Source organism: Gadus macrocephalus, chromosome 19, assembly GCF_031168955.1.
Source record: "Gadus macrocephalus chromosome 19, ASM3116895v1".
Lineage (NCBI taxonomy): Eukaryota > Metazoa > Chordata > Actinopteri > Gadiformes > Gadidae > Gadus > Gadus macrocephalus.
Window position 1 is genome coordinate 1,766,684 of NC_082400.1, and position 24,901 is coordinate 1,791,584.

General features: G+C 44.9%; 2 protein-coding genes across 2 annotated transcripts in view; both read left to right on the plus strand.

Moving 5' to 3' along the window:
- Nucleotides 1-12,816, plus strand: part of LOC132447841 (uncharacterized) — a 144,843-nt gene extending 132,027 nt beyond the window's left edge. The window contains 6 exon segments of the mRNA XM_060038833.1: nucleotides 157-255; nucleotides 471-569; nucleotides 1,840-3,307; nucleotides 3,589-3,764; nucleotides 6,149-6,187; nucleotides 9,057-12,816. Coding sequence (XP_059894816.1) covers nucleotides 157-255; nucleotides 471-569; nucleotides 1,840-3,307; nucleotides 3,589-3,764; nucleotides 6,149-6,187; nucleotides 9,057-9,194 — 2,019 coding nt within the window. The 3' untranslated portion in view covers nucleotides 9,195-12,816.
- Nucleotides 12,817-13,057: 241 nt separating this feature from the next.
- On the plus strand, nucleotides 13,058-20,230 carry LOC132447515 (thymic stromal cotransporter homolog). The gene is made up of 6 exons (XM_060038320.1): nucleotides 13,058-13,882; nucleotides 15,264-15,524; nucleotides 15,870-16,041; nucleotides 16,332-16,415; nucleotides 16,596-16,752; nucleotides 19,571-20,230. Exons 1-6 carry the CDS (start codon nucleotides 13,241-13,243, stop codon nucleotides 19,626-19,628), a joined length of 1,374 nt encoding a protein of 457 aa, XP_059894303.1. The 5' UTR covers nucleotides 13,058-13,240; the 3' UTR covers nucleotides 19,629-20,230.
- The last annotated feature ends 4,671 nt before the right edge of the window (nucleotides 20,231-24,901 follow it).

Below are 24,901 nucleotides of genomic sequence, written 5' to 3' on the forward strand. Positions count from 1 at the left end.
CTCCTCCTCCTTCCCCTCCTCTTCTCCTCCTCCTTCCCCTCCTCTTCTTCTTCCGATGCTCCTTCCATCCTCGTCCTCCTCTCCTCCTCCTCCTCCTCCTCCCCCTCCTCCACCTCTTTCCCTCCTCCTCCTCCTGCCTCTCCTACGCTCCTCCAGGTCCAGGAGTTAGAGCGGGAGCGCCAAGAGCTGATCCGAGGCCAGGCGGTGAAGAAGAACCCAGGGATCGCTCAGCGCTGGTGGAATCCTCCTGTAGAGGTGACCAGGGCTTCACTACTCATTCATTCATGTTGTTCTACAGTCCATTTATTAATGGATTCATTCATTCATTCATGTATCCTTTTGCTTGCTCAGTTTTCTTCATCAACAAACTGATTTGAGGTATTGATTCATTAAGCAATGATAAGTCATCTTGGTTCGTTAAATTGATTGATTAATTGATGATTGATTAATTGATTTATGATTGATTGCAGCTCCCGATGGAGGAGCAGCTAGATCCAGAACAGCTAGAATCCCACCGGAAGTACCAGCAGAGGAAACAGAACCAGACACACACCTGCATCTACACACAGGTACTAACACAAACACAAACATACCTTTTGAGCAAACTTACTGGCATGGCATGAACACCGTCAAGTATGATTTTTAAGTGCCAAAGGATTGGAAATTATGATTTTAAAACATCCATATTATACAGAAAAAAATAAAAAGTTGATGGATATTGGTCACAGAAATTGCAGCGTTGGTTGCTAAAACAAAATGTATGTTTATATTCCCTCTAATTTATGGTGAAACGTCCTTACCAGTTTTGTGATAAGGGCAGAAAGCAGCCTACGACACTTTTCAACAAAGTCTCACGAGAGATTCAAACACCCATGTAGAATCCATGGAAAAGATAAAATACTGCTGGACCCATCGTTTGGAGATAGATCACCACCTCCATCTAAAGGATGCTCACTTAAAACGTACAAGTAGATCTTGGAACACTCACAGCAATAACTGCTGTCACTACAGTAGAATTATCCAATTACGTTGAAAGTGTCACTTCATTCACAAAGGCAGCACAGTGTTGCATTTCGAAGCCACAGCCAGTAGATGGCAGTCCTGCCTTATGCAGTCTGTAATAAACTGCTAACTGATTCCCCAGTTTAAAACCCATCCACAAAAGGAAAAAGTTGTTTTCCTGTCAGGGAAACCTGTTAATAGTTCAACTCACAGGAGGTCACACAGGATTGTAAGCAGGCCACTTGGAGGGCACCATATACCTCGACCTACCAACGGAGAATTCATAAATTAGGATTCCTGTCCCCAAAGCCAACGTAGCTATCAAAAAGGATTTAGGAAGACAACCTTGTCTAAGCGGGATACAGCTGATTGCAATCACTTTGAGTGGTCAGTGTGCAAAAGGTTAAAACAGCCATCACCACACACACTCAGAGAGAGGTCCCCTGCATGGCAGCATGGAGCCCCAGGCTATGTATAATTTACTACAAATCTCAGTCGTTTATCTACAATAAACCGGCTTTAAACATAAACACCCTGCATCCTTGTCCTGAGGATCCCAGTAAAAGTCAGCCAAGGGGCGTGTAGCAATGGCGAGACTCAGAGATTTGATTCATCAGTTGGGGAATTGACTCTTCATTCTATGACTGTATTGTATTATCATGTTTACTAGGGTGAGGGTTGCCCTAACCCTGACACTCTTCAGAGGTCCCTGCGTGAATACCATCCACCATTAACATCTTCAACCATTGTCATCAACTCTCTACGTTCTCTCTTCTCCTCACCTCTTCACCTCTTTCTCCTCCTCCTTTCCATCCTTATCCTGCTCCCTCTGCTCAGCCCCAGGTCTCAGGCCCCCCAATGATGGCGAGCTTTGACCCGGACCTCCCCAGGAAGGAGGACATCGTGGAGGAGCAGATCGACTTCCGGTCCGCCAGGAAGCAGTTCCTCCAGGGAGGCGGGGCCCCCCGGAGAGACGTGGCGCCCCAGATCTACTCGGCCAAGCCCTTCTCCAAGACCTCCGGCAAGACCCCCGCTGCCGCAGACCCCGACGAAGGTCACGTGACCTGGGCGGATGAGGGGATCGGAGGGGAGTTCACGTGCGTGCGGGCGGTGATGACGGTGCTGAACGATGAGGAGGAGGCGGGGGCCAGGAGGAGCGCACCCCAGAAGGTCCTCCTGTTCAACCCCGAGGAGTCGGACTCGGGGCTGGACGAGCTGTCTCTGCGCTCCCAGGACACCACGGTCCTCAGCCTGGACAACGTGTCTGACAGCGGGGCCTCCCTGCCCCTCACCCCTGTCTCCCCCCTCGCCACCCAGGAGAATCCCCTGGAGGAGGAGCTGGAGTTCCACGCTGGTCTGCTGGTGCAGAGCGCCATCCACCATGCCCTGGCCGGGCAGAACGGAGACGACTGGCAGTCCGCCCTCCACCACCCCTCCTCCTCCTACTCCTCCTCCTCCTCCTCCTCTTCCTCCTCCTCCTCCCCTCATGCTCTGTCCAGCTCTGCCCGGCTAACCCCCGTGTCCGGGAGCCCCGCCTTGCTCCCCCCCTCCTCTTCCTCCTTCTTTTCCTCCCCTTCGACCCCCACCCTGAACCCCCCAGTTCTCCCCTCCCCCTCCTCCTCCTCTCCTGCCCGTTCTCCTCCTCCCCAGCCCAGCGCCTCTTCTCCCTGGGCGTCCCCTGTGCCACAGCAGGAGCAGACCTCCCCCTCCTCTCCTCCGCGGCCCCCGCCCGCCTCCCCCCCTCAGAGGCCCCTCAGAGGCGGTCCTCGTATCAAGGTCCAGTCCTCCTACGCCCGGGCCCTTGCTGCCTCCACCCCGGAACCCGCCCCGCCTGCCCCTGCCCTGGGCCCCGTGGTCCCCAGACCCCCCACCGTGTACCGGCCCCCCTCCCCGCCGCGGTCGGACAAGCCCGAGTTCAGCTACTTCAAGAAGTATTCTGAGGCGGCGGAGCTGCGCAGCACGGCCCCGGGCCCCCCGGAGCCCCCCGGCCCCGCCCCCCCTGGGCCCTTCCGCCTGCGCTCCCGCAAGCAGCGCACGCTGTCCATGATCGAGGAGGAGATCCGTGCCGCGCAGCAGCGTGAGGATGACCTCAAGCGGCATCGGGACGCCAAGCAGGCAGCGGCAGCCACGGCGGTCGGCGGTCGCCAAGTCAACCTACAACCCCCGCCCGCTCCCGCCAGTGTAGGCCATGCCCCCGCAAAGACAAAGACACGCAGCGAGCTGCCCGGCGCCGTGCCCCTTGCCGACAAGATGAAAAGCAACAGTCTGCCGGCCAGGCTCACCCTGACGGCCAGGACCGCACCCGGTGGGTGGAGCCTCCATGAGTCAGGTGCTCTTCAGCTAGTCGGTCCTATTGGTCCAGCCTTACCAAAAGTTAATACTGGGGGCATTAACTTAAGGTCCTTAAAGCCACTGGACAGAGTGCAGAGTAGCTGAAGGGAAGTCTAAGAGGGCAAATTGAACGTAGCCAATAACAGAATTGTCCCATCCCTGCCGGTGGTGCCTATATGCAGGTTTGAAACATGGTGGTGCTTCCTGTGTTCCTGCTGCATGGTGTGTGACCTCTGACCACTGGGTTTCCCACAGGGAAGATCGAGAAGGTGTGCCCCGTGCCACCCGTCTCTCCGTCCCTGTCGGAGGGAGCGCTGTCGGACGCGGGGAGCGAGGACTCTGGGGGAAGACCAAAGAACTACATGCAGACCCTGATGGAGGACTACGAGTCCCACAAGGTGAAGCGCAGGGACAAGCTGGAGGACAACAGTGTGAGTATTGAACCCCAGAGATCACACCAGAACAACAGAGGGGGGGTCCCAACCTGTGGGTCGGGCAACACTTGGGTTCGTCTGATATGCATATCTGGGCCCTGAGAGATTGCTGACTTAGGAGCTTTAAATGGTTATTGATACTTTTTGGATAGGAACAAATCATGAGTAATATTTGAAAGGTCCCATAAATGTCCAATACAATGATTCATAGCCACGCGGGAAATTATATAAGACATTAAGATAAGATGTACCTTATTATTGCTTCTGGCTACAAATCATGGACACACAATGACCGATAATTGTTGTTGGTGTTAAAACAATGTATGTGGAAGCAGATGCACAAAATGCAATACGTTTGGGGTGTCAAAAATGTAGTTGAGCGGAGTGCTCGAGCTGGGGTGTGCGGTCTGAAGCTCGGAGGTAGGCAGGGGCAATTCCGTTTACCGCAGAATGTTTGGACCCGGAGCTGAGCTGCTTCCCTCATGAGGACAAATCCTTAGGATGGGACCACCGTGGTGATGTTTGCGGTGCAGCATAACTGATTGCCAGGGCCACACTTGATGATGATGGAGATACCGCGATGTCCTCGACAGTGCTCAATAAGACCATGTGAGGTCAGTCTTTCCTGGCACAAGGAGGAGCTCAGTCCTGTCGAGGTTAAGCATCAAAGTGCTGAGGTCTGCCAGACATTCTGAGATGCGTGCAATCAGGGTGCAGTCAGGAGGAAGGGAGTAATAGTTGAGTGTCTGCAGTGTGGCGGTGTTAGAAAAAACGTGTGTAACCTTGCAGACAATGAGACCTGAAGACAGTTATCGAGGAAGGAGATCTCTGAGTGTGTGTACTGATTGCTGGTTTAACCTGTGCACACAGATATCTCAAAGCACCACAGGTGTGCAGCCTCAACCAGCCCCGGCGACTATTCAGTCTGACTCAGGCAGGTGAGGCTGCTTTAACCAGCCATCATCCACACCCACTACTGTTTATTCAATCCAGTCCACAATCTTAGGGACCAAGCCTCAGCAATTTAAGCCAGAACACAAGGGAATGAAACTACACAATCTTCTGACAACATGACTACTACAATAGTAATAGATATACTATAATGTCATTCTGCAGGTTCCCTTCCTGTTTCTCTCTGCAGATCAGTCGGGCCTCCAGCTCGTTGAAAGCCTCTACCAAAATATTCAAAGTGTTGGGGCCAATGGGCCCCTAGGGGAGAAATTCAGTTGACAGGAAAAAGGATAGGCAAGTTCATAAAGTCAGAGGAAAGTGTAGCCATCTACAGAGGGACCAATAGGCTTTAATCCCAAATAGACAAAACAAAGATGTTGAACAATAAAAATAAAGTTAGGTTTGTTTCGGAGGGAAATATGTTTTTGTTTTTCTTTCATCCGAATTCAGCAAGAGTGAAAAGAACAAGAACTAACTTAGTTATAAGATCTGATTGGTCTGCCAAGCCAATGTCAAAACACAAAGTATCTGAGCACCTGGATGCTCCTAGCTCCTCCCTTCCGGAAACTCAGGGGCTTCCCAGCCCAGCCTGGTAGTTAGAGCGAAAGTCAATCATTTAGTGGGCATTTATCTCCACACAAACACAATACGGCATGCATTAGTTGAACTGCTGTCTCTGTTTTGCAAGCTCTAGTAAACCTCCCTGAAATACAATTGTTGTGCGCAGTGGTATACTTACTGCTATGCACAAGACGTAATATGTTTGCGCTTAGCAGTTCAACAACCTTTGTCAAAGACCCAAACCAGAACGGATGATGTTCCCTTGGTTTCACACAGCAGACTCTGGTGAACTGTTTCTGCTGGCAGATCATTTTCACTTCCTCTCTGAGACACCCTTCTATACCAACAATTTTGACTGTTGGTCAATACAATACAGGCGTTGTCCACCCCTAACTGCCGCTACTGAGGAACCAACTTCACACCAACCAACCTCAAAGGGGTCCAAATTGTTGGTCGCGCATCATAAGTGGGTGGGTGGCAGGACGGCCAAAGACAATATGTTGAAAAATCTTTTCTTTCTAACAGGTACATAGTTTCTTGTCAGTTTTGATCATTTGTATGTTTTGAAGACCGAAAAATAAGAAAAGGGACTACTGTAATGATGAACACATACACAGAGAAAGGTCCATTGTTTCGTAAGGACAATTTGTGGTGGGTTGTGAACCAGAAGTACCTCCTAGGGTCACGGGATCAAAACGCTTGGGAACGTCTGATGGAAACCAACAGCAGCTAGACCCTTGTGTTACCTGCCCCATAGAAACAGTTTTCCTGCATCATCGTGGTTCATCCAGATACATTCATCCTGTCATCATGATGTCACATATTGACGGTGTTCACTGTTGCCTCTCTCTTCCCTGCTGGTCGTTCAGTATGCCCGCTTGTTGCTGGCTAGTGAGGTGACCACCGAGGTTCCCTTTTACATCTGTCTGCACACCGGTCCCCTTCCCTGTCCCCTCACCTGTCCCCTTCCCTGTCCCCTCACCTGTCCCCTTCCCTGTCCCCCCATCTGTCCCATCACCTGTCCCCTTCCCTGTCCCCTTACCCGTTGCTGCTAAGAGACACAACAACAGACCTGGGTCCGACCGCACACAGACCAGCTGTAGATCTAACTGGTCACAGACTGGTCTTGCAGAATGCCTGAATTTCCCTTCAAGGAAAAAACTAGTGTATCAAATCTGTGTTTATGAATGTGGTTACATTGAATGGAGAAGTCAGAGACTCTGTCAGAGACAGATTTCTCCTTTTTCATTTGACCTTTTATTTGTTTTTAAGGAACTGAAACCATGAATGTTAAATTCCCCCCCGAATGACGAAGGGTAAATATATGCAAGATCCCCAATACTGAGTAGCAGTGACATATGGTTTACTCTTTGTGACCGATTGCTACCTTTGTGATAAGCTCCGATATGGTTATATTTAGTTCTATCCTATCATAATTAATGCTGTGGCCTTAGCATTTGACTACAGACCGCTTAGTGGGACAGTTCACATCAGGGAATGGAACCAATAGATTTTCTTGGTGGTGCTGTAGGGGAAGGCCAGGATTGCAGAATAGTAATAAATGGTAGTGCATCGTAGATTGCATTGCGTAATCCTTTGTGATGCGTCACACCACTGTGTGCCGCATGGGCCCAGGTCTGTTGAGTTGCTTCACTGTTGTTGGTAGTGATGCATGTGCTTGTCCTCACCTTTGACCCCTCAAGTAAGTACACTTGCATTGTAGCGACTGTACATTAAATAAACAGAGTCTGTATGTCATACATGTGACAACATGTCATGAAAAGACAAAAAAATAATCAGCATGAACCATTTGTGGAGAGGGAAGCTGTACTGCACAGGAACTGGTCTGAAACCATCCCAGCTTGTAGCAGCAAGCTTTCACTGTACAATACTGTCTAGACACAGTCTTTCCCCTTAATCAGCCTTATATTACCCTCCCTTGTACCTTGTTATCATTTTCTGAAAATAAAATATAGGAAGCTGAACATTCAAATTTTTTAGAAAAATATTCCGATTTGAAATGGTTTAAGACATAAAATATTTATTGAACCTTTTGCTGTGCTCTATCCACATTCCACCTCTTCCTTTTTGTTGGAACCTATGCTTACTGTGCAGTGTGTGTTTTATGGTCTGACCATCGGTAACAGGATGATGTCGAATGGACATGTTCAACTCCATGCATGTTATTTTTTTTTCCTCAAAACGTTTTTTTTTATTTCAAACACTGGGGTGCGCTTCATTCAAGTGTTTCAGAATTCCATTTCGCTAGAATCTATTGTAGATCAGCATTAAAGGCACCCAGTGCAACTTTCGAGGCTTAAAAATAAACATTCAATTTCTCGTCTTTTTTACACGTAGGAAGTTTCAATAACTCCATACCATTACATACCGACATTCAAGCAGCAAAGATGAGACGTCGTTGTGGTGTGAGAACTGATAGAAAATCGATAACAACAACAATGCCGCCATTTTCTTTATTTTTTGTAACCTACAATAAATAAAGCAGGCTTCCAGGCAATGGAAAAATGGCTTCTCCCCACCGGCGATTGTTGTTGTTTACGATTTTCTATCCGTTCTCATCGAAATTCTCAAAACTACCTGTTCAATCTTCACATCATTGTGTCACTTGTGCACATCAAGAAAGCAGTTTCTCATTTCTTTGAACAAGTTGCCAATGCTTTGGTACTTTCATGCAAATGATTATGTACAATTCTCTGCTCTTTCCTACATTATCAATTGCTTATGTCATGTTGATCAAAATGTATTGTAATGAGTCTCTATTGAATAGTCCCACCCCATGACATGGTCTGTCAGCAAATTACAGTACAAACAGTAAAAGGGTAATTGTGGATCTTGTCCAGTCTCTTGCAATCAATCTCCCACATACACTAAGGTGTAACTTAGAATTTACAATAATTGTCTTCAAAACTTTAGCCATAGTTTACATAAGAATATCCCCACAGAGTAGACTGTTATATTGACAACATGACAAAGCAATTTGACTGTCTTCTCCGTACACAATGACATAAAGACTTGTCATTCTGATGGCATTGACATGTTTATTGACACAGATCATTACTTTTGAGAGATGAACTAACGATTTTGAGCAAGACACTGGCTTTTGCAGGTAATCCATGGTGATTTGCTATTTGTACGAATGGTTTTGAGAAACTTAATGTTTTGCAAATTTCGAGGATGATTTGAGAAATGTACCAAAGCGACCAAAACTGTAAGAGAATGTAAAAATAAGCGCTCCCAAAGTGTTTGAGATAGAATGCATGTGGTAGAGGGCCGTGTGTGGCCCCTGACGGGCCCCTGGGCCTCTGTGTTCTGGGACCAGCACATCAGACCAGGTGGACTTCCATGCAAGCTGGAAGTGGAGGGTGGAGCTTCATGTTGGGTGGGGGAGGCTCTGTACGATGGCATGATCCACTGTGGACTTCGAGTGTCCTCCCAGTCCAAAGCTGACCTGTCCGTTGTACCTCTTGGTCAACACTCCCATTAGTGAGGTCACAGTGGGAACAGGGACTGTAATGACTCATCAATCTCACACCTGCTGCTTGTTAAAGGGCAACCCTTCCACACAATTGGAGGGCATAGTTGCACAGCGTTGGATTTCAGTAGGTAACATATTAAGAACCATTGAGAGCATGCAATGAGGGTGCAGGGCGACACATGAAGCTCCGCCCACTATGCAGCCTTCACAACAACCTATAACTTTGACGTGTCGTCCTCAGGATTACTGTTCCTGATTGGATGTTTGCTTTTGATCTACAGGTCCTAGAAGCCACTCGAGTCACCCGGAGGAAGAGCAACATGGCGCTGAAGTGGGAGGCAGGTATATACTCCAACGAGGATGGAGAGCAAGGGAAGGAGGAAGAAGAGGAGGAGGAGGAGGAGGAGGAGGAGGAGTAGAGTCACTTCAAACACTACGAGGGCAGGAAGAGGAAGGGAGGAAGGAGGAGCTGCTGGGGGAGATAGCGCCGGAGGGACAGCCAGCAGTATTAATTATACTTGATAGTGTTCTGATGATCACATTGTGAGACCATTTGGGCACTATTCTGATGATGCAGTTGGCTTGTGATTGCTTGATTGATTGATTGATTGATTGATTGACTGAGGGGTTTGAAGGCATGACTTGTAGTCCCAAGTCTTCCCCCTCTGGGGTAACGGTTCATGGATGTCTGGACCACAAGCTTCTTGATTATGAGGTGTTTTTTAACAGTCAAATGCAGTAAACTATAAAATAATGTTATGGAAATAATGTTGTTTGAGGGACGCTCTACAGAAACAGGTTGGATTCTGTATAGAACCCACCTTCCACACAATAGTGTGTCAAATAATGTATTACTTTTGGACTTACAGACTTAAGTCCAAACTTTTTTGCCCCAATTGTCTCCAACTTTGAACTTTGGTGTGGCTAATAGGAAATGAACACATGACAACACACACAAGAGAAAAACACTCAGTAGGGCCTCAATCAAGCGATTTAAGCATTATCTTGAATTAAATCATTAAAACAGTTCATTTTAATTAGTTAGCGTAAGAGATTATAATGCAAAACAATCTCCAAAGGGCTCATGTGAAACTAAAGGACTCCATGATGGGTGATTAAGCAATGATTTACCTGGTTAAATACTACTCACTTAGGTTAACCATTAACTCATTCCAAATGAGGAACTCAGAGTTAGCTTGATACCGATGTTATTAAAGCTAGTTCCTTTTCTGTTGGAGTGCATGATATTCATCTCTCCTCTGCCATCCCATAATTGTAAGACCTTGACTAACGCAGAACTATACCTCTCCACACAGGGGGTAGCTCAGTCTAGCTATTCTTACAAAGCGTGAGACTTTTAAAAGGGAACAGAGTATGTAGGAAAGCTTTTGGCAAGCGATTTGGTTATGTTTAAAGTCACTTATTTCAATGCCTTTCAAACTTGGATGCTTAGATGACCTGTGCGTTGTGATGGAAGCAGTTATTTTACCTGCATTATATTGAGGAAGGACTGTGTGTTTGATTGAGCTTTCATTCTTTTATTTTAGTAGCTTAGTCGTAATGTTTAAAGGGGACATATTATACCACCAGGTGTGAGTGTGATTAGCCTAACAAGCCGTTTCGAAAATCTGCCCTATATGACATCACTAGTGACATCAACTAGATCTGTGCTGGATAGATGAGCAACGTTTACTTCAGTCCACTGAGTAGGCTGGTAGACTGATCTATCCAGCACAGATCTAGGTGGACACGCCCACTAGTGATGTCCTATGGGGCAGATTTTCGAAACGCTTGTAAGGCTAATCACACTCAGACCTGGTGGTATAATATGTCCCCTTTAATAAAACCGTTTTTTTTCACAATACCAAACCGATATATCTATACCAAAATAATGTGTTGAAATTTAGAATCAACGGTTGGCCACGTATTTTTTAATAACTCTATTTAAGAAAACTAATTGTAGCATACAGCCTATCCTAGACAAACTGTAACATAATCATCCAATCAGGTGCCAGGTCATTAAAGAACAGAAAAGCTCTTGTTCAATCCAATGCAGTCTGTCACTTGTTGTATTGTATGCACTGTTGGGATGAAGGGTTGGACTTGTAACCATCCAGACTCATCTGGCCTTCAGGACTGAGACCGGATCAGACTGGATTGACAAGGATTGAACTGGGCCAAACTGATTGGACTGGAATTAAATTGAATGGAATGAATCGGATTGGACTGGGAGGAATTGTATTGACCAGGGAAATGTAAATTGTTTGGACCCTCAGCAAGAGAATCAGATGTGAACTGAATCCAGATTCAAATTGAACCGACTCCACATCACAAACCTGCCGCTTTCGTGGAAGAAATGGCCAACAGTCGAGTATTAAGTATTGGAAAATAACGTTTTCAATACCACTTGAAAACGTTTCAGTCACTCAGTAATTATTTCTCAAACAAGGATGACTAATGACAGGCTACTGGTTGGTTTACAGCGGCACAAAAATGTGCACGTTTAAGTGTCCTTTTCCTAAAGCAATGATCATGATCACTTACCTTCATCTAAGAATTGCGTGACTACATTTCAGAATCAGTCACATTCTGATTCTTTTCAAATAACTTAAATATAGCATCACCTCACTTAAAATTGTTTTCAAGTCCCCATTAAGTTAAGTATGTCTGGTTAAAAGTGCCATTTAAAATTCTGAACCAGACCCTTGTGCGATGTCCGTCTCTGTGGGTTCTTATGGACGTGGGATAAACGCAGAGGAAAACTTTATTTAATTTATTAGGACAAACGAATGAAACACATGTTTGAATACTGAATGAACCTTTGATCACCTGCTGTCTTCACCTTTCTAATCACATTGCATCCTGAAATAATACCGACGTGTTTTCTGGAAAATACTTTCCATATTTAATATTATAATGTAAGCTACAAGTATTTAACAGATTATCCTGGCTTTGGTCAGTCTGAAGAACATTTAAGGAACCAGAGAGCTGTAGAGAGGAGGTCAGCCGACATTTGTATATACGGACTGCGTAGACCACCCACAGAATTAAAGAGTTTATTAAGACTTGAGGAAATAAATTTAGAGCGGTTAAACTGTATTTATAAAAACACACGACACACAGGATTAATGTTTAGAAACGTCCCTGTGTTGAGAAATATAGCCCATGTGTGTGTTTGGGACTTAATTGACAAAAATACAGAAACGTTTTACGGTAGCTTACTGCCAATGCCATATGTGTGATAATCATGATAGTGTGCCTGTGAGTCACCATGCACTAATATTAGGCACATTGCCATAATGACCATTATGCAGAATGATTTAGATCCAAGACACACACACATCCATGTTGTTATTTACTGTATTCAGCTTCTGCAGCGCATTCGCTCCTGACCTACAATGTACAACATGGTTCACACACACACACACACACACACACACACACACACACACACACACACACACACACACACACACACACACACACACACACACACACACACACACACACACACAGACATACCCATGTGTAGAGTTAACCGAAGGGTCTTTGTTGTGTGTTACATTTATGTTACAATATGACAAGTTTTGAGTATGGGAAGAGTACGATTGATGTGGTTACATGTATGTTACATATATGTTACATGATTACAATGGGTTTAAAAATAGTTAAAAAATACCAAATGTCTACTGCACTACTCCCAAACAGAATGCAAATGGTTATCTGTGTGACTTTTTATTATTATTATTATTATTATTATTATTATTATTATTATTATTAATATGCTTTGTTCTGATGTTTCCCAGTGCTCCCGGTGCTCCGAATCTTGCTGTACCGGCGTGGGCTTAGAGCACGAAACACGTTATTACTTTCTTGTCTGTATTTTATTTCTTTGCGTGCAGTAAGGCCTCCTATGTTAACCTCTGTTACTATTAACCACTTTTACACTCATAATCTGCTGCATCATTTAAATCCTATGTAACGCTCACAGTTATCTACCTTATATTATGAATATTTTTCTCATTAAACACAAAAGTGCTACTGCGTGGTTTGTTTGAATGACATGTCTCTTATATACAGGCCTAATGCTTCATGAAAGGTGAAAAACCTGTTCTCATTCCTCTGAAAACAGTAACAATCCGTTCTATCAGAATGGGGAATGGAGAGAGAGAGAGAGAGAGAGAGAGAGAGAGAGAGAGAGAGAGAGAGAGAGAGAGAGAGAGAGAGAGAGAGAGAGAGAGAGAGAGAGAGAGAGAGAGAGAGAGAGAGAGAGAGAGAGAGAGAGAGAGAGAGGAACAGGAAGGTGCTTGTAAACGTCAGCGCGCACACCACTAAGCTACTACTTTTACAACCGGCCAGAAGTGTGTGTTTGTGTTACTTTACCAACACTTTGTCACCACTATGCCTTTTTCAACCGGCCAGAAGTGTGTATTCGTGTTACTTTAACAACACTTTGTCCGCCGCTATGGGCACACACACCACCCTGTGGGCGGTGTGCCGTAAGGTTGAGACGCTGGTCGTGCTGCAGCAGCTGGGCGGCGCGCTGTTCGACACGGCGCTGCAGGTGGTTGTTAAGGAGCGCTCCAACAGCACGGACGGCGGGGTTAACTCCACCTCCACCGTGGACGACCGCCAGAGAGCCATGTCCGACTTCTTCATGACCTATAACCTCCTCGGCAAACTCACCCCCATTGTGCCGGCGATCATCTTGGCGAAGTTAAGCGACCGCGGCTGGAGGAAGGCGCCGATCATCGCCCCGCTTCTGGGCTACATGGCGTCCCGGCTGGTGCTGCTGCTGGTCGTGGTCCTCGGCTGGCCCATCCAGGTCATGTGGGTGGGGGTGTCGCTGCACGGGTTCAGTGGCGGGTTCAGCGCAATCTGGGCCGGGGTGATGACCGTGGTGTCGCTGGGCTCAACGGAGCAGCGGCGCTCCGGGGTGATGATGAGGGTGGAGCTGCTGTACGGGCTGGCCGGGCTGCTGGGCAGCCTGGTGTCCGGACACCTGTTCCAGCTGTACGGCTCCTCCCTGGGCCAGGGAACGGTGCTGGTGGGAGTCAGCCTGCTGCTGTACGGCCTCTGTCTGCTGCACGCCGTCAGTCTGCTGCAGGTGAGGAGGGGGTCATGGGGTTGCGGCTCGGTTTGGTGGAGTAACTTTAGAAAGCGTCACAGAGCTTTAATGTTTATTGCATAGAAATGCTTTCCTGTTTTGCTTTACATCAATCGGCAACGTTCTAAATGTTTATGATGCAAAGATTAAACATGCAAATGTTTCGATGACACTTTGAAATGCTTTTTGTGAAATTCATTGTTTCAAAAGTGATCCCATTTGACTATCCTCCCATTCATTCATTCAATCATTCATTCATTCATTCATTCATTCATTCATTCAAGTTCAATTCGCCATTATACCCCCACTGAAGCCTTTGAGCTGCTGATGTGGATATTACAGTTTTTCTCGGTTGCTTTGGTTCATTTCTCAGATCAGAATTGAAATTCTCAAAACTACCTGTTCAATCTTCACATCAGTGTGTCACAGTGTGTCACAATTGCACATGATTATGTACAATTCTCTGCTCTTTCCTACATTATCAATTGCTTATGTCATGTTGATCAAAATGTATTGTAATGGTCTCTATGGAATAGTCTCACCCCCACAACATTTAGGCATTAGTTCATTGCATAAGTCTTTACATGCAAAATGGTTGAACAAGTTGTCATAATATGTCAAGCATATTTTCTATACACTGGCATTAGACTCTTTTTTTTGTTCTTTTTTTATAAATATGTCCTGAATTGGTCAATTGCTACCAGGTGAATCTTGACTTTCTCTAAAGAAGGGAAATGTGTGAAGTGTTAGATCAACCAATGATCAACCAGCACTGGAATAGCTCAAAGGTGCATCTCCTGAACCATGAACTGGCCAGTATATATATAGCTGGAGCACAACACAATGTTACATTGTCTGAGAATTTGTGGCCCAACAGACAGGAACTGCATCCTTCAGGAGTTGTAGGATGACTGCACTGTAATTCCTACAGCAATGCATGTACAGATTACCCAGATTTTCCTATGTACACATTTCTAGCAATGACATGGCCTGTCAAAAAATTACAGTACAAACATTCAAAGCTCTCTTGCAATCAATCTCCCACATGCACTAAGGTGTAACTTACAATTTACAATAATTGTCTTCAAAACTTTAGCCATAGTTTACATCAGAACATCCCTCCAGAGTACACTGTTATATTGACAACATGACTAAGCATTTTGACTGTCTTATCCGTAGACAATGACACAAGGACTTGTCATTCTGATGGCAATGACATGTTCATTGAAACAGATATTTACTTTTGAGAGATGAACTGTGTGTGTGTGTGTGTGTGTGTGTGTGTGTGTGTGTGTGTGTGTGTGTGTGTGTGTGTGTGTGTGTGTGTGTGTGTGTGTGTGTGTGTGTGTGTGTGTGTGTGTGTGTGTGTGTGTGTGCCCAGGTGTCCGTAGATGGCAGCGGACAGGAACAAACCACCCCCCTCATCCGTAAGAACCGCAGGGAGGAGGAGGATAAGGGGGGGGAGGAGGAGGGGGAGGAGGAGGGGGAGGAGGCGGCGGCGGGGGGCGAGGCCCGCAGCAACAGGATAAACATCGGCCTGCTGTTCGTGGGGGGCGTGCTGTACGACGTGGCGGTCGCAGGCGCCATGGAGATCCTGGTCAGCTTCCAGATGAAGGAACCACTCAACTGGAACGCCAAGCAGGTATATAGCATCACAAACAGCATGTCGTCATTACACCATGATAACATGTCTCTCAGTAATTCACCAAGCCTGAGACCTACTCATACTAAGTATAAATCCCTCAGAGTGAACTAAGAGTGACATCCCCTTATGTCGATTCTCCTGCATGAGTTTAGAAGCGGTCAGTACGGTGATTGGTTGTTGAGTGCAGGCGGTCTCGGTGAAACTCATCCGCAACATCCCCGCAACATAGGCTAGTAAATAAAGTCCTATCAAATGGTTATGGACAGTGCAGTTAGCAGAATACACACATCGTGACAAGTTTCTGCACAACCCTCTCTCTGGTTTCTCTCTCTCTGAGCCTAGGTGGGATATGGGAATGCATCAGGCTTCCTGATTTTCCTCACCAGCTTCCTGGGCGTGATGGTGATGTCTCGCTTCATGATTGACAGCAGCCTCATCATCGTGGGCATGCTTTCCTTCGCCTCCGGGATCTACTTCATGGCCTTCGTCACGAAGACATACCAGTTCTACCTAGGTAACACACACACACACACACACACACACACACGCACACAAAGGTTATACTGTGGTAACACACACACCGTTTTTTTTATATATATTAATATACAACCAAGGTTTTGACATTTACATGTTGTCATTTAGCAGATGCTTTTTGTCAAAAATGTTTGATTTAGAAATTGCTATGTGATGTCAATATTTCTGTTTCATGCCAATAAAATATTCTCAGTTGAATTGATTTTAATCAAATTGGTTTGGAAGAGAGAGAGGTTTAATCCCTGTATTCTCTATGTCACTCGCCTACAGCACGCTCTCTCATGCTGTTCGCTCTGATCTCCATGCCCACCATCCGCTCCATGCTCTCCCAGCAGGTCACAGGCTCCTCCTACGGTAGGCAGCAGGATAAATAATCTAACAGCTAACATAAAGAGGTGTTTTGGCTGAAACCTAGTTTTACCTCTCTTACGCTCTCTCTCTCTTTCTATAAATATGGCTTATCACTATTTTTCTATGATTTCTCCCGCTCTACTTCTCATTGTCTACCTTTGTCCGTCTCTCTCTCTCCTGCAGGCATCGTCCTCACAAGTTTCCAGCTCTCCTTCAAGGTTGCCAGTTTGGTGTACACCCCCACGTACACCAAGATATACCAGCACACGCTGGACTGGCTTCCAGGTTTTGTCTTCCTCCTATCCAGTTCCATCAGCGTGCTGGCAACCATCCCCATCAGGTTTGTAGAATCCACACCCATTCTCATCACCAAACTGCCCAGACCTCCACGGCTATAGAAACCATCAATATTACACAGAAATGCAGTATAACAAGGCGTTGCTTCACAGACAGGTATCTCAAGTAGCAAGAAAGAATGCCATTCCTAAAGCAAGAAACCCAACTAGGACAATTCAACAAGTCTATTTTCACTGTAGCCACAGCTGCCATAGATACATCATCTCTAGCAGAAACCTAACCTAATTAAATGACAAAAAGATTAAATATAATGCATTACTCACCAAAACGACTGATTATTTGTACGCAAAGTCCATCCTCCTTTCTTTCCTCAAGAAGAGTTTGATTACTCTGTTGTACAGTATATCGGTGCGTTTCAGTTCCAACCATAAGTCCCTTTCTATCGTCATGGAGGCTAATGCTGAAAGTCGAGTATGTCCAGTCGTGTTTCTGGCGAATTATTCGCTTTATTTTAGTTTGTGCCGGTAGATATAGATGCTTTGCTGGCTCTGACTATTACCTCTCTGACCATCCAATCGAAGGACGTGAAAAAGTCGACGTCTCTGGATGCCTGCTAGATGGCCTCGGTGTTGCCAACTCGAAACCTGATGGTTAAAGCAACAGCGTCATTGCCACTTACTTTTTGACTAGACGCCAGCACTATCGATTCTGAAGGCGTAAAGGGCAGATTTCTTTGACCCTGACAACACATGAAATATGATTGGATAAAAACTCTAACATAAATATACACTAGTGGAAGCAGCGCAACCAAGAGAAAAGCTATGAAATGAAGAGAATAGACTATTGGAAATAATTTAATACATATTCAAGGAAAAAAAAAAATTAAAACATAAGTCAGTTATTCTGATAGTGTTTAGACCAGCAGAGAAGGCCTTGCTGGCCCTGACAGCCCACCAATGACTTACTATATGTAGTACAGTGGCTCCCAACCGACCACATTACATTTATTGAGCCGATGCTTTTGTCTTACAGTAAGTGCATTGAACAATGATTATATATACAAAAAAAGTACATAAAATAAACAAAGCAACTGCTTTTGAGGGCTACATTATAGAAACAAGAGAAACAGATTATTTATTTATTTGATAACATTATTTCATTCACCAAGATCAGTCCTGATCTTTCAGCCTGCGACGGAAGATTAGCGTTAGATGTCCTGAGGTCAGCGGGGAGCTCGTTCCTCCGTCAGGGAGCCAGGACTAGTAGGATTTCAGCTGTCCTGAGTTCAGTGGGGAGCTCGTTCCTCCATAGCAAGCCGGATGGCAGTCCTGGAGTGTAGTGGACAGGCTAGAGCAGGGGTGTCAAACTCATTTTAGCTCAGGGGCCACATGGAGGATAATCTAAGTGGGCCGGACCGGTAAAAATATGGCATAATTATGTAAAATTAAACATGCTGTGAGAACACCAAACACAGGTTTCCCATTTACTTCCGTGAATAAAAAGGACGATGACCATTTTTCTTGGAAAACTCCAAGAAAAGTGTCCACTTTTCGTCTTTTTGACAGAGAGATTTTGGGGCAATGAGAGTGCCAAAACGCATAATGTTGGAAGTATAAGGCAGAACGACAAGGTAGCTCCGGGCTAGCTGCACTACCTGTTTATACTTGCTCCCTGCTCAGCCCCGGTATGAAGTTTGCTTGCTTAAAATAATTGCTATTGTGATTTCTAGTGGACACATTAAGAACAGCAGTTTCTTTCATTGAAAAATAGCAGATCATTTTACTTTACATTCCAAAGCGACTTCCAGTTACACACAATTGTCCAGTAGTTCAATCTACAACAAATTAATCAGTGCCAGTCAATGCAATCCATGTAATGCTAGGAAGGATTTTTATTTTTATTTTTTTACAAAACTGTACTTCACAAAATCATCTCGCGGGCCGGATTAAACCCGTTCGCGGGCCTGATTTGGCCCGCGGGCCGTACGTTTGACACCCCTGGGCTAGAGGATGCGGTTAGCTTGGTTTTTCACTTTCTGCATAATATGGCAAATTGTTTAACATACTCGCATTGTTTTTCTTGGCTTTTGAAAGTAATCTTGATTCTATGGTAGTATACAGTAATTAATTAAGTTTGGGCAGTGTGGGGTTCAACTGAAAAACTGTTAATTTTCTGGGTTAGAGTTCAAAATTCAAAATTTTGAACTTTTCATCATTTTAAACAGTGTGAACTGAACTCTCGGCTAGCTCATGTGAAGTGTGAACGTGCACAACCCTGCGGCTAGTGGACTGGCAGTTGTGCAGCGAGGGATTTATTGTGTGTTGAGCAGAAGGGAAGTGACATGGAGGAAGTGAGCGTGTATTTGGTCTACAGTACAGGAATTCAGGAAGCATACTCATATCAAATGACCCTCTTCTTGTCTCTCTCATGTTACTCTCTTTGGATCTCTGTTCCACTGAGGGTTACTGGCTCTCATTCTGTGTCACAGTATATCAAAATACAAGACGGACACCTTCCGATCATTACGTGTTGTCTTAGTTGAACATACCAAAGACTGTAACACCCTGTATCCAATTGGGTTATCCTTAACTCGGTTAAGAATGAGATTTCTTAACCCTACAGCCTATGTGCAAGTAACCCTAGCTAGCACATACCTGGGCCACAACACAATGTGACTGTACCTGACAAAGGGAAGTATCCTCATAACAATGTTTGAATCCAGTATACAAAAGCACAGCAGGAATCTATATTAGATTCTAGCCTGCTAACAACATATTAACTATCTCTAATTATATTGAGATAAACAAACACACACACACACACACACACTAATGCTGACGTTTTGTTACTGTGTTCTTTAGCATTATGGGCTGCAGGCTGCCGCTGAAGCCGGCCTATCGGAGGATTGAAGCAAGCTGACATCGCTGGCAGGAGTGTACGCTCATTGGCTGAAACTACGAATGGACAGGGACACATTGGGAACACTGGTGTGTAATTGGCTGCTGAAGGTGTAGCCGTTGAAGAAGCCATCCCCATTGGTTATGACGTATGACATGTCATGGTGTCAACTTTTCATTGTGTTCCTTGACGCAATATTTAAATTTCAAGCAAAGTGTACACGTTTGCTTCTTAGTGCAATTTTACTGAATATAAATATTCTTATGGTTTTACTAATTGAGTCCATCGTTATAAATATTTGTTATAAATATTGAGTCATGATTGTTCAGTATTATTGTGTATTTAATATATTGTTAATATAATATATAACTATTAGATTAGTCTCTATATTATTCTAAACATTAAAACAAACAAGACTTAATTGTATATTTAAAATAATGTGTCAAAGATGCAAAGATTTTTTTACTGGTTCCTATACTTGTTCATACGGAAAAAAACATTTTAAGCTTATTAAATGCATTTTTCTTTAATTATATTAACATCATCATTGGCGCTACGAAATATGCTCTGCAAAAGGAGATGAGGTTGCAATTAAAGTGGCGTGGGCTGACTTCTTCTATGAATGAATGATGTAAAATGCCACAATCCTGATTAACTAGTGTTACAGTTAGGATATGATTTTGTTACCTTTTTTTAATCTTCAAATCGTGTGGGACATAAGTGGAACAAGATACAGGGAAGATTGTGGAATATTGTTTACTTATGGAGGCAAAACGCAATGTGGCTATGTTGAAGATAAGTGGCTTTTCAGCCTCAGTATAGAGTCTCATCTAACCAAGCATCAGACCTGGAACATGGAGCCGTTGACTCCACGGCTATAGAAACCATCAATATTACACAGAAATGCAGTATGGGTGGAGAGATACAAGGAGTTGCAAAGTAAAAAAAGAGGCAGAGCAAGGGTTAAAAACCTTCCGTTTCAAGGATGAGAAAGTACAGAGGATCATGAAACTGTCTTGGAAAATTATTGGTAATTCATACGTCTGCATGTTTCCACCAGTGCTGCCAGAAACCTGGAGAGTTAGCTAAAGAATATATCTGGAGCTTGCATGAGCTAGGCGAGAATTTCAAACCTGAGAGAACATTTTAGCGATATAGGAGTCATCGAGATGCTTGAAAATAAACGTCAGAAAAGTCATAGTTTAAGGCAGAGTTCATGCTTGATAACGCAATAGAAATGGTTCAACAGTCAGAGCAGGTGAAAGGACAGGTTAATTGTCAGGCAAGGGGCTGTCGGGGGGAAATGTGCAGCACACAACACAGGAGAACCCAAACATGGCAAACCATTCAGAGAATGCAAAAAGGCTGCAGATGAGGGGAAATACATTCTAAGGGACACTGCAAAGCAACAAATGCTTATATTCCAGCAATACCTGCTGGAATATAGGAATTCCTCTGCAGTTTGCCGGGCCATGTGGTGAGAGAAGTGAGGTTCATTTCTCAGGAGCGTTCACACGCCTAATGAATAGTGTGATGGAAAATCTACATGTTACGTTCAGGTTCTTCTAAAAAGTACATCTAAGGCCGCGTCCACACTAGACTTCTTTTTTTAGAAAAAAGCGCCGCCTTCTGCGTCTTTTTTACATGCAACTCTATGGGAAAAAGCAAAACGGCGGACGCCTTTTATAAACTTCTAAAAAAGCGCAACCTCCGACGCCTTTTTGAGTTCAATTTTCTCAACTTTTCAGAAAGGCGCCGGGTGACGTCAAGCGCCTTTTTGACAGCTGACCAATCAGGACGAGGAGAGTAGGTACACGCGTACCTTCCCTAGTAACATTCTATCTTAGTTACAGGTGTTGTGTCGAGATCTGTTTCCCCGTCGAGATGTGTTTCCCCTAGTCCCCGCCCCCGTCCGAAATTACCCGAAAAGGCCCTCTGTTCCATAGGAAAGGAGGCTCACACACAGTGGCGTCTTTGCATTAGGGGCCAGTGGGGCACGGCCCCACCAGAGAACGCTGCCGTGCAGGGCACGATTATACTTTTCATTTTTTTTTCAAAAATGTCATTGAGCATAAGTTAATAATACATTAATTGTTAATAATTAATTACATGTCCGCAGTTTTAATTTGATGAACGCAATTGTTGTAGTGTAGTAGTTGTGTGTGAAATAGTTCGTTGCTCCGTCTCGTCATTTCCGCTCGGTGGGGCACAGCCGAGATGGCCCCGTCTGCTGCAGTGTAGAAAACTGGTGCTGTTGCGCGAGCAAGCGCGTGCGCGGCGCCCGCTTCGGCGGTGGGGCCAGAAGTTTAGTGCCCCAAGGCTCTTCTCATTGGCTGATTTGTAGAAAGGGCGGGGTTTACGGCGGGAGCCGATCAGATCTTGCTAGCTGGCTAACGTAGTTACTGTTACAGTAAATAACAACAAATGGACGTTTCATTCATTAAATCAGTGGTTCCCAAACTGGGGGTCGCGGAGCACCGTCAGGGGGGTCGCGGAGAGATGGGCCAGTTTGCATATTAAAAAAAAAATATATAAAAAAAATATATATATATACGAATAATTATATGAAACATTATATTAAAATACTGGCGTCAGAATAGGCTTTTAATGCACAGCCACTTTGCAGAGAGAAATCCACCTTTGAAAAGAACCCCCTGTGACCCCACCCTTTGATTCTATATTTGTCGGTTTTTCCCGCCATCGAACGTCAGTCTGATAATCGGCCCGCAGTGATTAATTCAGTGATTCAGTTTTCCTCAGCGACGACCATAATTCTATCTCGTTGATTTCACGATGGAGAAATTTCTCGCACTCGGTCAAAAAAGAAAGGCTGCTGCTGCTGCGACGACGCCACCACCCGGCATATCATCGAGGACACCGACCCTAGCCAAGACAAGGAGGTTTGACGATGCTTTCGTGGGACTGGGGTTTACCAGTGTGATGGTGGGAGCTGAGGAGCGGCCGCAGTGCCTTCTCTGCCTGAAGGTGATAGCGGTCGAAAGTTTAAAACCGAACAAACTAAAGCGCCACTTGGAGACAACACACCCCGAACATAAAAACAAGCCGATTGATTTTTTTAGAGAAGAGCTTTTAAAAGTTCGGGCACAGCGTAGGTCTTTCACGAAATTAGCATCAACAACTGCCAATGCACAGCTCGCCTCGTATAAAATGAGCTACCTGTTAGCACAGGCAAAGAAGCCTCACACAGATGGCGAGGAGGTGATCCTGCCCGCCGTGATTGAAATAGTTAGAATCATGGGAGACGAGGCAACAGTGAACAAATTAGGCCTGAAATCAATTCCTCTGTCAAACAACACCGTCGGCAGGCGTATACACGACATGGCTGAGGACATTGAAGAACAGCTGACTGACCGAGTTCGTGCTAGCACTTGGTTTGCGCTGCAGGTAGACGAAGCTACTGACAGCAACAAGGACTGTTTATTGATCACGTACATACGTTTCATCGATTCGGGGGACATGAGAGAGGATCTTCTCTTCTGCAAAGAGCTGAAAACAAGAGCCACTGCTAACGAACTTTTCCGAATGATTGACACTTACATACGAGGGGCAAATTTGAAATGGGAGTGTTGTGTTGGAGTGTGCACAGATGGGGCTCAGGCTATGGCTGGGAAGCGCAGTGGACTGCAAGCGCTCATCAAAGGTGCGTCCCCCAACGTACAATGGACTCACTGTATGATTCACCGCGAAGCGCTTGCATCAAAACAGCTGAGTCCAGACCTGAATGCTGTCATGACCGACGTAATTGCGACGGTCAATTACATCAAGACGCGCCCGGTGAAAGCCAGGCTTTTCGCAGCGCTGTGCGGAGAGATGGGCTCCAAGCACACGGCCGTCCTGTTCCACAGTGATGCGCGATGGCTTTCGCGTGGGAAAGTGTTAAGCCGGGTGTTTGAGTTGAGAGAGGAGATTCGCGTTTTTTTCGAGGAGGAGGGCCATGCCCTTGCGACTAGATACAATGACGAACACTTTCTGTTGGCACTTGCATATCTTAGCGATGTTTTTCAGAAATTGAACGAGTTGAATCTCCAGATGCAAGGACCCAGCACCCACATCCCTCAACTTGCTGCTAAAATGCAGTCCTTTTCGAAGAAACTGGAACTGTGGGGGCAGAGACTGGAGGAGGGACACACAGTTTCAGAACTTACATGCCTTTCTGGAAACTACAGGATGTCAGAACTCCATTTTGACATGCGTTCAGTCCCACATCTCTGCCCTCCAACTGCATTTTCAAAAATACTTCCCAACAACCGATGCAGTGGCACACTACGAATGGCTAACAGACCCCTTCAGTGGAAGGACACCTGCTCACCTCAGTGTCGCTGAACAGGAGCAGTTCATTGACGTCACTTCAGACATAGGATTAAAACAGCAGTTTAGGGCCAAGTCACTGCCTGCCTTTTGGATTGGAGTGGAGAAAGACTATCCGTTGCTAGGTGGAAAGGCTGTGTCCATACTTTTTCTCCCTTTTGCCACTTCTTACCTTTGCGAGGTAGGCTTTTCTGCAGTGGCCTCCATCAAGAACAAATACAGGTCAAGGTTGGACATTGAAAGTGAACTGAGAGTGGCAATCTCAAAGCTGTCACCAAGATTTCAAAAACTTTGTGCAGAAAGGCAAGCACACCCATGTCACTGAAAAAAACAACTTTTCGGGGTGGGGATTGGGTTAGTATTGTTATATTGTTACTGACCAATTGTTGATGCTTTACTATTAATGGTTTTGGGGTGGGCCAGGGAGGAGGCATTGATTTAAAAAAATAAATAAATAATAATATACCGGTATATACATATATTGCTACAAGGTGAAAAATATTATATGTTCTGGGATGGGTTGTGGGGGTACTGTTTATCATTTTTCTGTCATGAATAATTTTTTTATTGTTTTATAATAAAACTTAAGCCAAAAGGCTATATTTGCATATTTACATGGCTGTCTCTGAAGATTTATATTACATAGTAATAATAACATTATTAAAAATAACAATAATAATAATGGTGATGATTACTACTGCATAATAATAATGATAATAATAATAATAACAATAATAATAATAATGATTTTGAACATTATTATTATGCATAGTAACATTATGCACTAAGTTGGGGGGGGGGGGTGCTGGGGCGGGGGGTCGCGAAAACAGTCTCAAGTCCAAAAGGGGGTCCCCTGAAAAAAAGTTTGGGAACCACTGCATTAAATGATGAATCGTGTTGAGTATCTGTCATGTGAGATTTAGCACTTGAACAGAAGTTGGAGATAAAACGTTTGGGACCACATC